Source organism: Corvus hawaiiensis, chromosome 12 (genome assembly GCF_020740725.1).
Source record: "Corvus hawaiiensis isolate bCorHaw1 chromosome 12, bCorHaw1.pri.cur, whole genome shotgun sequence".
Taxonomy (NCBI): domain Eukaryota; kingdom Metazoa; phylum Chordata; class Aves; order Passeriformes; family Corvidae; genus Corvus; species Corvus hawaiiensis.
The window spans coordinates 17680950-17696010 of NC_063224.1; the positions used below are offsets into that span (position 1 = coordinate 17680950).

General features: G+C 39.6%; 1 protein-coding gene across 1 annotated transcript in view; it reads right to left on the reverse strand.

Moving 5' to 3' along the window:
* Positions 1-2588: 2588 nt before the first annotated feature.
* The window catches only part of CDH8 (cadherin 8), a 151350-nt gene continuing 138877 nt past the window's right edge, over positions 2589-15061 (reverse strand). Inside the window, exons 12-13 of the mRNA XM_048316836.1 lie at positions 6170-6421; positions 2589-4640 (exon numbers count right to left, since the gene is read on the reverse strand). Of these exons, the coding sequence (XP_048172793.1) occupies positions 4147-4640; positions 6170-6421 (746 nt within the window). The 3' untranslated portion in view covers positions 2589-4146. The remainder of the gene's footprint in view (positions 4641-6169; positions 6422-15061) is intronic.

A 15061-nucleotide genomic window follows, 5' to 3' on the forward strand; every position in this document is an offset into this window, starting at 1 on the left:
CTGAACACTGGAGAAAAAGAGCTACATGGTCTTAATGAACTTCCTAACATTATATTCCCAGTATTCCAGCTCAGGATAGATGAAGTGGTGGAGAGAGGAGCAGGCAAAGGAAGAGAAAGCCAAACAGCTCCATTCAGACTGAAACTATATCCCAAGAAAATCAGATACAGGAACAGGCTACCTGCCAAGAATTCCCCTGACTGGACAGACCTTGGAGAAGCTTTCTAAGCCCGTTTACCCATTTCTAGAATTCCACAACCAGGCAGGCTGCTAAAAAAATTGCCACACACATTTGTAGGTAGATGCAACTGCATGGATGTAGTAGAGCTGATTTATTTTTCTCTTTCTGTTAAAATCAGCAGCTCCATCTCTAGCAGAGCTGTACAAATAGAGTTATTCCAAGCAGACTATTTTGCAGACATCCTGTCTGTTCTCCAGACTGAGAATTGTCACTGCTGCGCTGCCAGAGAGCTGATAGGATTTGGAGTTGCCATAGTGTTAAATGTTTCTCCTGTGATCAGCAACTGCTGATTTAAATGAAAGTCTTGAGCCGTTTTCTCTCCTCTGTATTACACAGTCATTTCAAAGTCATCTCAAAGTCATCATAGACAAAAAGGTGTAATGATACTGGGTAAAAAATGTATTTAAATGAGCTTGCTGTGGTCTGATTTCAAGGTCAGAGCACACAAACAGCCTCTGCTTTCACATGCTAGAAAGGACAGGACATGCTGAGGACCTTCAGCCACCCAAGATGCATTTAATAAACACATACACACATCCCCTTCACTGTGCTTTCGTATCGAAATGTCTGAACTGAGTTTTGTGTCCTTACAATGTGCAGGCCAACACCTCAGAATTCCAGCTCTCATGGGTGGGATGATTTACTTCAGCAGTTGTGACAAATGATGTGAGGAACAGCCTGGTGAAGGCAAGATCAATGGGACTCCAAGGCACTTGGCACTTGTAAAAGATTTTGAGAATTTACTTCTCAAATTTATCAGTATTAATAATTCTAATTTAATGCATTTTCCTTGTCATTTGCAATGAGTCAATTGCTAATTAAATGTTGTTGAAAAAGATGAATTACATTTTTACATGCTTAAAAAGAGTGTTGCTAATATGTCTAAATCTAGATGTGAAATGTAGAACACTATGATCTAATCCCCCTCAATACTGTTGTTATCCAAAATAATTCTACTCTGAGTTAATTTTATTGTCAAAAAAAGGAATACTGGAAAACTGAGTGATCGACATTTAACCCTCTAACATGTATTGGTATAAATTTTATATTCAAAATACATGGAATTAGTTTGCAGAATTAATAATTTCCCTTCGATGGGAAGGCAACGACACGAGAAGCAGCATGTCTCTGTTGACAGGTCAGAAATTCATTAATTCTTTTTCTCCCCTTTGCATTGTAGCTACTCCTGTTTAAAAGCTGTAGAAATGCCCAGTTTGGGGCTCTGCCCAGCAGTAGAACTCCCATCTCTTTTTGACTGACAATGATGAGATTTCTGCCATGCTTTGCCTCTTCTACAGGGCTAGTGATGGGATTTTTTTCCTGGAAATCTTATTACTGAATGCGCTGTCGTGGTCTCAGATGGAACTTTCAATCAGAAAGGCAATCAGGAGGTTTTCCATTTGTGAGCTTTCCTACAAAGCAGCTCTGCTAAACTATCCAGGGTAGCCTCTAACTCCCAGAGCGCCTTGCCCTGAACGCTGATGTGGCCCCAGACAATGCCGTGATCCATGCTCTCAGCACCTTCCCTGGCTCCCAGGACTGGGATGGACACCAGAAACTGGCTCAGTTCTGAATCCCTTTCCCATTTACACTGGTGTTGGGTCTGCCATGGCAGCTCAGAACACCCTGGAACTCGGAGCAAGTGAGGAGTGAGAGTGTGTTTGGCTTTTCTTGCAGTGAGTTACAGAAATATGTTTCATTTCATTGAAATCTCTGGGACTGCTTCTTTCCTGCCCTTAGAGGACTTCAGTGTTTAGTTCAGTGTTTTGCCAAAATTTTTAGATACAGTTATTCAGAAACTTTTTTTTTTTTTTTATGCAGTGGAACTTAAATATATTGGGTACTCCATGAATTTCAATAAAATCTTTATAGCACATACCAAAGTGGTGTTAATGTATTAGTTGCCCACAGACTAGAGTCACTAAACCAAGTCGTGCTGCAGCTAAAGCAAAGTCAATGTTTCCATTTGAAATACAGGCAAAATTGGGGGTGATGTGTTAAGAATTCTTTGTTTGCAGAACAAGTGTTATTGAGGAATTAAAATCAGTGGGTTGCTTTAACCAGCAATGCTTCAACAAAAATTGTGTGAGGTTATTTTTCAGCATGGTGCAGTGAATCAGACACTCATAATTCCTGTGCTCCAGTCACTGTCAAAATTCTGCAATCACTGTCAAAAATTGTTTCAAATATTCTCCTTTTTCTTTTTTTTTTTTTTTATTTTGTCTGTATTCAACTAATAAATAAATAATTTTGAAGAAACTACATTCCTCAAAAAACTGAAGCTATTCCAGCAGATTCACTTCTGCAGTGGCCAGGTAAACCTGAAAGAAAAGCAATAACAAGAAAAGTATTTATAAAAATATATTTCACAAAGTAGGAAACAATACAGGAGTTTCTCTGAATACAATACATGGAGTAAATAAACAAACAATAATATAGCTTCAAAACAAAGTAGAAAATTAAAATGATTTGCATGTAATACGTAGTTTTCTTATACAATTGCTACTTCTAAATGGCAAGTTTGCATTACAAATTGAGTATGCTTGCAGCTTCTAGTGTTCTTTCTCTGTGTGCAAGAGCCCTGGTGCATCACTATGAGTATTATAGAAAAAAATGCTAATAACAGAAGCAGTAAAATTATGTACACACTGGTTCCTGCTCTAATACAGTGGAGAACTATAAGCATGTTTTTTTACTGTACTGTGTTATATGTGTGGATTTCTAAAAGTCTATAGTTTAAATATTCACATGAACCAGTTTACTTCCAGCTGTTTGTGCTTGTATTAAAAACACCAGGTACTAGATTTATGAAGATATAAAACTGTCAAAAGTTTTCTCTGGGAAAGTTTAATTCCTGCCAGCATTCTCTTAAAATTCAGCTACTGCAAATGGACAGGGAACTGCTTTAAACTGCGACAATTTGTCATTTTTCTTTTCAAAATGTACATTTATGAAACATTCATTATATATAGAAAAAAAAAATCTAACTGATATAATTTAGTTCTCTTCATAATCTTACTCTATAGATTATCAGTCTTAATAAATAAAAGCAGTAATGGACATCAATAAAATATTTATTTCAAAGATTAAACAAATAAATTCGATCTTTAGCAATAAAATCAGCAATTCTTTCATTTATGTAAGTCCATCCCATTTCACAGTTTTTTTCCTTCAGAAGACGAAGCACAGGAATGATCCTTCTTCTAGAAAAAAGATCCTTTTGTGAAGCAAGGTTTTGCAGCCCTGCCTCTGAATCTCTACACATTAGTAGTATTTATTACCCATCACTGGAATGGATTAAGAACATGTGAATATTTTAAGGCTTGACACAATATTTAAAGATGATATTCAGTCTGTGGTAACGTGGCCAACAATTACTGTATGTACAATGGATGGTCACTGCACAGTAGGAGCCAGTAGGAATTGGCAATGCTATTTCTGTTCAGCATTGTTAAGAAGACCAAGATATTGCTTTGAACATTTCTGTGCCGGGATCTTTGTTGGCAATGCAGAAACAAACCTTTATACGTACTGGCAGGAGCTACTGTTCAACAGCAAATCCCTGCAAGTCCATTTCCTAAGAGAGCACCAATTTCTTTTTTGTTCTTTTCAATTCACTGAAGATAATCAAAGATCCAAATCTCCATCTTCAGAGTGGTCAAGTGAATATCAAATATCCAAAGACTTCTAGACACTCCACATACTTTACTTCACACTCCACAAGACTTAACCTCCTAACATATACTTTTTTTTTTGGTTCAACATTACAATGTAGTTGATTTTATAGATGACTGGCGCTAAACTTGCCTCTAAAACAAAAAGCCACATTAGTTTTAACTAACAGCAGTGGCCCTAGAATATTACATGATCATTAAGTCAACAGGGGAGAAGTTTGTAATCCACTGTCAAGTTTCTTTGTCACTTTCTCCAACTGAGTAAAGTTCTCCGAGTCTTTTAAAGCGAGGACCCCATTCACTGAGGTAGTCAAAATTCTGGTCTGAGTCTGATGTGGAGGACTCCAATGAGCTAAGGGAACCAGCTGCTGACCCCTTTCCTTCATAGCCATAAATCTGGATAGAGTCATATGGTGGAGCTGTGGGGTCATTATCAGCTTCATGAAGCCTTACATTAATAAATTCATCAACATCAACACCGTTAGGAACAGGTGCAAGACCCTGCCTGGGCATAAATTGAAGGTCAGGCTTAATATCCTTACGAGGCAAAAATCCATTAATTCCATCTGGATTCTGCAAAGTCGCAATGTCAAAGGCTTCTGTATCCTCCTCTCCACCTCCTTCATCATCATAGCGAATGATATTTTCCCTCACATCTTCGTCATCTTTGATGATCAGAGGCTCATTCTTATGTCTTCTTAGTGTTACAAACAGCACCACGATGACTGCAAAGAGAGCACCACAAGCTGATTAGGCAAAACATTTCCAACCCAAACACTACATGGTGAGTGCAGCTGGGGAAGGTGAGACGTTGCTTTTTGTGAAATTGGGAGTAATAAGGGGGAACAGACGAAAGACCTATGACTTCAACCCCCTTCACGTGATGGAAATTTGATCAGAAGCTCTGATTAGTCCTCTAGTCGTTGATTATCAGCTCATATTTATGTCTGAAGCTCAGTTTTATAGAAGCAATAAGGTTTCCCATACTTCTAATTTCAAGCCTCAACTTTTCCCTTTGGAAGTGAAGTCAGGCTATCATTATTCACATAGTCAATAATGATCTACATTATGGATGTTGTTTTCAAAAATTAGAGGGTGTTTTTCTGAAAACATAACCCTAATGGGAGAAGGAAATCAGTACCTTTTTCTACCTGTGCAAGAGACTCATATTATGTAACTAAAAAGAGAATGAGATAATAAGGGAGAAAGAAAGAGCTTAGCTCGATTTCAGAATTGTGGACAGATGCATGAAAAACTCTAAATGGGTTTCTCTTGTTTTTGCAGCTTAATGATGAAATCTCAGTTACTGATGTAAATCTCTGTTACAAGTGAAGCTGCAAAGTGCAGAAATAGGACTCTCGCTGTTCTCTCCTCCACTTGCTTGATGTTGTATACAAATGTTGTATGTTTTATTAAAATATACCACATCGCTTATCTTGTGAAGCTTTTGTGTGTCTTGTGACATTACAATCCAGAATAAACTCATAATAGAAATATACAAATATAAGTATATATAAAGGAAAGATATAAAGCTATCAGAAAGCACCCAAAGGAGGGCCGGGGCTGGGGCAGGGTGCCCGAGGAGAGGCTGAGGGCAGCGGGGCGGTTCGGCCGCAGCAGAGGAGCTGAGGGCAGAGCTGCCCGGGGCTGCAGCTCCTCCCGAGGGCAGCGCAGGCCCCGCTCCGAGCTCTGCTCCGGGCCAGGGACAGCACCGGGGAGCGGCTGCAGCTGGGCCAGGGCAGGCTCGGGCTGGAGACAGGGAGAGGTTCTGCTTCCCCCAGAGGGTACTGGGCACTGCCCAGGCTCCCCAGGGAATGGGCACGGCCCGAGGCTGCCAGAGCTCCAGGAGCGTTTGGGCAGCGCTGCCAGGGATGCCCAGGGTGGGATTGGTGGGGTGTCTGTGCAGGGACAGGGGCTGGATCAATGATCCCTGTGGGACCCTTCCAACTCAGGACTATGCTTATGTGATTCATACAAGTCTGGCTGCTCCACACTCCCGATCTGATTTTCAGTTTCCCATTCCACACCTGAGTATTCTGTAAGCAGCGTGTGTGACTACTTCAGAACAGGACTTTGCTCCCTCTGCTTCTGCCCAGCTCTTAGGACACAAGGGATTCGGTCCTGACAGCACCGTCAGTGCTGCTGCACGCTGTGTTGGACTGGAGCGTCACTCCTCCTCTCGGAATCCCGCACCCCCTTACAGCTCCCAGGAATTAGGGGAGCTGTGACTCCAAGCTGTGCCACGAGTACCCACCAAGCAGCAGGATGATGCAGGCCAGGATGGCGATGAGGGCGCCCATGCTGAGCCCGATGGGCAGCACGTAGGCCTCCACGTTGCAGGACTGGACAATGCCGTCGCTGCTGCAGCCGCACACGCGGATGGTCAGGGTGCTGGTGCTGCTCATGGGCGGCGTGCCGCTGTCGCTGATGACGATGGGCAGCAGGTACACCTCCTGCTTCTGCCGGCTGAACCCGCTGTGCTTGGCCAGGATGCTCAGGGTGTTATCTGCAAAGGCAAAATTGGCAGTGTCTCAGCACACAGAGGGGCTGCTAAACCCGCAGCTCTTCCTTGGTGTGCGCAGGAAACCTCAATGCAAACATTCTGTGACCTCCTTGTGCCAGCAGCGTGTGGCACAGAAATGCCTCCCCTTTCTGTCCAGCTGCCTGAAGAAGTGCAATATGTGGATTTTTTCGTGTCACATGGTAAGAGGATGACGATGGCAATCCCTTATTTCCCCTCTGCATACATCCCTACAGGTATCTTCCCAATCACTATTCATTTTTTTTTCAAGTCACACAGTCATAAAAATCCAGCCAGTAAAACAAGAGAGAAACGAAATGTTAAAAGTAACCCAAACTTAAAGCATATTCACCAATTAACACAAATCTCCCTTGCCTTACAACCACAAATTGCACAATCTTTTCCCCTGCTATAAAATATTCTTCTTTTTTATATAAAGTCAAAAGAAAAGCTAAATGCATTAAAGGCCATGGGCCTAATTTTCAGTGATTTAAACATTTATTGGGCCTCAGTGATGAAAATAGAGCAAACCAGGCTATATCTCCCATGGAGGAAGACAGGAAATTGGTCTAGAACATTCTAACCTCTGCACACATATGCAGAAAGTTAATTTTAGAAATATAAAGAGGCATCTGACTGCATGGCATCCTACCCAGCCATGGAATTACACAGTCAAATCTCTCAGAGTCAGTTCTCAGTTCACCACAAAATGAACACAAGTTGATTTTTCTTCTTACAGATTTTAATTTGTATAGTTATAAGAATTACAGATTCTAGCCAGTTATGAACACACTGCTATCAGATATCAGTGATCCTGTATGTGTCAGAGTGCTCAGGTATAAACCATGATTAGTGACATGTCAAATATGAAAAAACTCTGTTTTCTTTATATACTTAAATATTCTCTAACTTTTAACTGCTTTAGTGTGTGGAATAAAATAATAATTCAGTATCAGGACTTATACTAACAGAGTGCATGTTGACTTGCACTAGTTTGCTGTTTGTGTTTTGTTTAATAGAAAGGTTCTCAGGCACAGAGAACAGGAATGTGTGTGTGTCTGTTTGTGTGTGCCTGTGTTGCCGTGGGATCCAATGACAATTTAAAAATAAAGCTGCACATCTTGTTTGGAAGAAGGAGTTGAAGTTCACCTTCCTGACGCATCATGAACAACAGAAAGCCTCCTGATATTTTATGCTCTGAAGTGGGCACATGCAATGCTAAATGTCATTCCATGGAAGGAAAGAAAATACTGGGAGTGCTCATATGACAATATGCTTCTTTTGAAGATCAGGTCCCTTCCCACCCAAACATTCTGTGATTCTATAATTTTCTATCCCTTCCACAGCAGAGTCACCTACCAATCACATTTACTTGGCCTGGAGAGGTTCTTACTATAATTTACATTGCAGGTGATGTAACCATTTCAGCATTTTTCATACATTCAGATATGCAACACATGAAGGTCAATCTAAAAATTATCTCTTTCAGAAAGCAGAATAAATATGGTCACTTTGCAGAACAAAAAGTACTCCTAATGATATTTTTCTTTTCCCCAGGATTCCTGAGGTTTTATCTATTCCAGTTGGAAACAGTCACATCAAAACTGATGGCACCCTGGAGCTAAATAAATAGTCTAGTTCTTCCTTGTGCCCTTTTTAAAATGAAAGGAAGCATATGTGTTTACTGAAGACAAATTCCAGGTATAAGCTCTTAAGAATTCTGACAACTCAAATAGGACCCAAGTCCCTGATGACACCCAGTGTCACATGTGGCAGTGTGGTGCAGTGGGAAAGTCACGTGTGTTTGAAGTCAATAATTAACCCACATTTGGAAGTGAGCAAAACCTGCACACCTCCTGGCTGGGTGTGTCAGAGGTGTTAACACATGTGTGCAAATTAAACCACTCCCAGTGCCATCCTTGTTCTCTGCAGGGAAAAAAGGGAAAAGTTATGTCGGGAAAATAATCCAGTAGCTCATTTTCCCTGAATATGGCTGTGTATAGCATCACCAAAGAGTGATTACTGTGATGTGCAAAAGTTCCCTTTTTCTAATCTGATAGCCTTCTTTTCCCCCTCAGCACCCCTCCCTATTTTCAAATACTGGAAAAAAAATTCATCTGTCCATTGATATTCTCCTGCAAAATAAAAAATATCTCTGCATAAGTTGCATCCTTAATCCTTTTGCTTTAACCTTTCAAAAGAGAAAAGAACTATGTGGTGCTCAATATCCAGCTCTTTCTGTCTTTGAGACAAATCCCACTCAGAAGTGTCACATCTGTAGTCATTTATTCCAAACTCTAGAGACTTTTACAGTTCTCTTACACAGTGCTCTAAAATCTGTACTGATACAGCCTGTTCCTTCCTGTAAACCTGCTGCAGGTCCTTTTCTGCCCAAGCTGGAGCAGAAATTAGTGTGCTGAGCCCAACAGCCCTGCACTTTACAGATATGCAAAACAGGGAAGGCACCTGCTTTAGGAAGAAACAAAAAAAAGAGAAGCTGCACTCGTTGGGAACAGCTTCAGATCCCTTCCATCCTCCTGAGAAACACTGCCATCCTGTCTGCTGCAGAAAATTCTAATAAGCCAAAATCAGAGTATAACTGAGTAAAAAAGGAAGGATGTACTCTAAAGAGTACCAAATAGAAGGGGGCAGAAAAAGTGAGAGGAAGGAGGAGAGATGGAGAAAATAAAGTGCCCACCAGTGAAGCATGCTGAGTGTAAGAAACCACCTGGTACCAGGAATGGTTATCAATTCAAGTTCAGCAGAAATGAGAGAAAGCAAAAGAGATGCAAGATTTGGAATATTTTGCCATGAGTTAATAAGTTGCAATGGCTGGACAGTCAGAACTATTCAGAAGAGACGTCAAACTAGGAGAAGAGAATAACTTTCTTTTCTTAGAGATGACTTGTATGTTTGGGTTTTTTGTTGTTGGTTGTTTGTTTGCTTGTTTTTTTGTCAGAAACTGCTGTGTTTGACTAAAGGTGAACAAGTTATGCCTGAAAAGAAAAGAAACTGACAAGCAGAAAAATAGAAAAAGAAAAATGAAATGACCAAATTGTTTTGCCAATGGGTGGCGAGTCCACCATTTGACTTAGGAATTTTGTTTAGCAATAAATTCTTTCCCCTTCATTGCTGCGTTTTAAAATAAATATACCTTGGTATTGCTGGAGATGGGCTCTTGAATGAAGGACAATGACTCCCCAGTTGACATTTTAGTTGGTTTCTAGAACCTGAAGATAAATCCTAGCAGCTGATCAGCAATAAACTCAATTTATCTGATTTGCTTTCTCCTTTCTGTGGATATTCCCCTCTCCCAGAGCTGAAAAAAACAGCAGGAGTCTCCTCCAGGAACAACCTCCAGCACTGCTGCATGAATTAACTTGGCAGCAGGTGCTCAGCAGGAGAGGGGACAATCGCCTTCCCCTCATCTTCCCAATTAACCCAGTGATCCTTCATGATAGTGCTGCTTGGGTTGTTTATTTATTCATGTTACTTTTAGCAAAACAAGGACAATCAGGTGCAGAAAAACCCCAAACCTCTCTGTTCATAGAGCTCTGAGCTGCCTGCCACAGGCAAAGAGACACTGAGTGTGTGCCTCCAGTCAGTGAGGCATATCCAGGAGGGGCTTTGACATTCTCCATCAGAGTGAGTCTCCTGGAATTCAGTGCCCTTCTCTGTGGAGAGAAGTTCATGGAAGTGCCTGAGTCCTACGAAATTCCCTCTCCCTGGTGCTGTACAAGCTACCCAGGATGGACCAGGAGCTGCATTCCATCCTGCAGGCTTCAGGAATGGTGTAAGATCTTTGTAACTGTATTAGCATTGGCATCAGGTCAGAGGGACACAACTCTGGGAATACACAACTACAGCTCAGAGCTGGAGCTCACTTTTGCCTTTTTTACACATAAAACAAACCAGTCACTCAGCTCCCTGGCTGACTCTGTTTCTGAAGTTTACATGCAGATTTTTGAAATAACCATGAAAGAGACTGCTTTGGGAATATCTCCCTCACAGCTGGAACGAAGAATGACACTGCAGAAGGTCTTTAAAAGATGTCCAGTGTGGTTTCTAGACAAAGGTAGTTTGCATAACCACAACAATTACCACAGGGCCAAGTGTTTTCTGCAGATTCCCCAACTGTTCTCAAATCTCCCAGATCTCTTTTGAGGCTCTTGGAAGAAAGATTTGGAGAAAATGTAAATGCAATCATTTTAATACAAAGCTACTTCTGGATTTGCTGGACATGAGTGACTTCAATGCCATCGATAGCAATCAGGATGTGAAATTAGCAGGCAGGAGTCAACTCCTTCATATCCCACCCTGTGCAAGAATACATGTTGCAATTTTAAGCCAGACAAAAAAATAACAGAACAAAAGTAAAAATCAGAAGCAGTCAGTTTGCATTTAATGTCATTTTCTCTGCACACATTATTGCAATTCTTTAATTCCCTTGCAGTCTGTAATATGTTGAGATCAGTGGAGTTCCCTGCTGGGCAACCTTACACCTACAGAACTCTGCCTTTCTTTTTCTATCCCTTTTATAACACCCTCAGAAAGATCAAATAATTAATGGTATTAAGGACTTTGTGGTAGAAGTCGTTATCTATGCTGGATATATCAGTCATGTGAAGAAAGAATTTTAATTGGAAACTCTACAGCTGGAAACAGCAGAATGAGAGAAATATATGTTTCTTCCTGTTTATTAGAGCTATCTTTCTGTGTACATTTTTAAATCTCAAACAGATTCTCTGTGAAATAGGGTCCTTTGACACAAGTAGAAGAGCAGCAGAAATATCCTTACTGTGACACTCCCTGCTTTTTCTGATAAGGAAAAGACAGGGACAGCTCATTCATTTCCAATCTCTGTTCAAAAGTAGCATCTATTCTTAAATAAAAACCCCAAACTTGAAATAACAGAGCAATTGAATTATTATCATCAAGGTTTCAGTGGAAACTAGCAAAATACAAGCAGAAAACCAGAGCACATGACATTTGAAGGAATGTGAGCTCTAGAACATTTAGCAACCAGCTGCAAAGGCACTAAAAGAGAACATTCAAGAGAATGCTGATGCCATTTCAGCTTTTCATAACCATTAATAACCGTAATTAATATGCATGTGTCTCCTGCAATAGTTAATATTCACTAGTGGAAGCCTTACAATGTCAAACAGATTTTTAAAAGATCATTTATAACATTGGTATTTTTGTCTTTCTTCAAAATTCAAACATAATGGCAGTCTAACATTGGTATTTTTGTCTTTCTTCAAAATTCAAACATAATGGCAGTCTAACATTGGTATTTTTGTTTTTCTTCAGAATTCAAACCTAGTAACAGAAAAATGGTGGATTATAGGGAAGATTCCAACCCCCTTTTTAGAGCCTGAGAATAAAGCTGTCAAGAGCCACGGAGGTCTCTCAAAAACTCACTGTATACACTCCATGAGCTCCAAGCCATACCTTAATCATTATTCTTTTGAATATTTTCTCAATAATTCTTTCTATGAAAAGATTTACAAATAACACCTCTTTAGATTGGTAGGATTGCACTGCAGAAACCCACCCAGTGAATGCAGCCCCGACAAGTCACTGCCCATAGCCCCACTTGTGGTAACTCTCTAACTCTCTTGATTTGAAATCTCTCTTTTTCCTTTTTGCAATTACAAAATCCCTGGGAAAGGACAGTCATAATCTCCTTTCTGATCCACCACAAGAACCAGAAGTGGCAACTCCGAGCACACCCTCATCCACGTCCCCCTTGTAAAAAATGATTGCTCAAAACAAAAAACTCAGGGGTGAGTTTTTCAGCTCAGGCTATGAGCTGAAAAACTGATTTATTTGTTTCAGACTCCACTTTAGTACAAGTTGGAAGCATCAGTTTCCTGCTTCCAAAAGAATGTCATTAAAATGTGTTATGAGAAATCTCCATTTAAGACAGATTTTTTTCTTTTTTATTTCTGCCTTAGGCTGAAACACATTTTAAAGGAATATTTGATTAAAAGGGTACAATTGTGAGGTTGTATGTTATAAATCTGGCAATAGTTAGTAGCTGAAAAAAATAATCTATTTGTTCATTAGAATTGCTATAACAATTTTGTTTAATGATTAAAATTAGTGTTTTTAACTTGGCTGTATTTATAAAAAATACATTTTTATGATAACATATACATATGTTTATTAATATATCTATATATACAACTGTGCCATGTGTATTTTTACAGCTGTACCAGGCCTTCCCTGATGACTGTCTCAAACAAAATCCTCTTGAACAGCAGTTTAGAAGGAAAAGGACCCTTTGCCTAATCTCTATGGTAAAGACATAAATATCCTATTGAAAGAGAAGGCTTACAAAATCATCTGAAAATAAAGAGAGGCCATTTTTATGTTTTTTTCTGATTTATGATGGCACTGAAGGATTCACAGGTATTCCAAACTGACCTGCTTTTCATAAGTGTCAAAAATTTGTGATGTCTTCAAAAAAGCAGATTGATGACTGCTATCAAATTTGATGGCAGGCACCAGGTTCAAAAGAAAAAAAAAAGTTTTCATTATAAAAATTCACCTACCTGATCAAACTGTCTCTCCTACCCCATAGCAAGTTGCATTCTATACTGGCATATGTAATGGCAATTCCCAAAATATTCCTATCACAGATCAACTAACACTTGAATTATTTTGGGTCTTTTTCTAGACCTGGAGTTTCTGCAATCCCTTAAAACACCAAGAAGAACACAGGGGAAAAATAAGTATTTCATGTGAGAAAATGTATTGGTAGAAGAATAATTGGAAAAAGTCACATATTTTGTATCTTTGATTATTTTTTTCTCTTTACCATTTGGCTTAAATAATAATAGTTTATGCCAGAACTGAACAGCTGAATCAACTAATGAATAAAAAAACCTAAACACATTTCCATGTAGTCCTTTGCAGAAATAAAAAGTACTGCTGGGAATTTTGAATCATGAGCAAAGTAATATTTAATCATGTATACATCAGTCTCATATGTTAAAATTTCTTGGAAAGGGGAATAATTATGTTAGTACTACTGTGTAATACAGAACTTGTAGTAAATAAATTCTTGACAGGAGGAAAAAAGAAAGCCAGACAAATTAACAGCAAAGTGATGATGAATAAGCATTTCCTCATACCTTTTTCCTTTGAAACTGTGAACTTTAGATAATAGTCTGTATAATTTCTAGTTCTATTCGTTTGGAAAAGTCTGAACTTTAGATAATTGTCTCTTAAGTATTCTAAAACTTTCCTCTGACCTTTAGGCCAGCAGAGCCATAATCAAACATAACTATTTGGTCCCTTGCAGTCTAGCAGCAACTCTTGTGTTTTGTACCTTGGTTTTTTAACTCATTGAAGAAAGGACAGAAAATCCCTGCTGAAGAAATAATGATGTAGAAGCACGCCTTGAGTCTGAAATAGTACCAGTTTTATTGTTAATGGGGTGGAGAAATAATAGGACATGGTACCTCTCTCTCTCTTTTTAATCTACAGACCCCTAGAGCAAGTCAAAGCAGGACATTTTGGTCTCTGGGTCTGTTTAAGCTCCACCGTGTTTGAACTGCACCCAATACACCTGAGTCTCACTCACTCTGGAATATCCATTTATCTCTTCCAAACCCCTGGTCCCACTTAGGATTGGCACTCCCATAATGGGAAGCAAATCCAGGCCAGTGAAGTTGTGAGAGGTGCTAGAACAGCACTGGCTTTTGCCTCTCATTTTTCTCCTCTGTATTCAAGCAGCCAGTCACAAAGTTGTTTACTAATAATGCCACTGCTTTGACATGCTTTACTTTATTCGGATCACATCACTACATGGCATGTGCATTGAATGGTACATCTGTAAAGTGCAAGAATTAATGCAGGTTGCCAAGCTCTGGTTTAGAAAGAGAGATGAAATGGCTGTCAAATGTGCTCAGCATTAAAAATACATTATTAACACAGCAATTTGCATAGACTGATGGATCATTTTTGAAATCTACATATTCTAGTTAATTCTATTCTCTTGTTATTTTAACCAAAAAGTTTCAGAAAGTGATACTGTGTTTTACAGTGCTTTGATAAAATAATGCCTATATTTTGCATTTGAACCGAGAACTTTCCAGTACTGTATTACCAGATTCCAACAAAAATGCTGCAAGGATAAATAAAAAAGTCAAGATATCCCAAGGCTGTGCCATCTGCTTTTCTCTGGAGGGATAATGGATTTTCAATCTTTCTATGAATACCTACTTACAAATGCAGTGTGGGAGGAGAAGCTGGTGGCAGACAGGGATCTGAGCCCCTCAGGCCACAGTGACAGGTACAGCTTTAAACATCACACTGACTGCGTGTTCTCTTCTGTGTAGAACAAAATCTCAATCAGGTTCAATGAAATTCAGCATGCTTCTGGAAGGTGATGGAAAAGTTCCAAGAATTCCCTCCCATGTTCTTCACCTTCCTCACTTCACACACATCCTCCAATTCTTTCATCAGTGACTTCTAGGTCTGGAAAAGTTCACAGACTTCGTGACTACGAAGACAATCACAGATGTTTGAAGCAAATCTTTCTTTCTACAATGTAAACTGTGAATATCACGGTAAGAAACATAAAACTTAGTAGGGTCTTACATGTGATGTGTT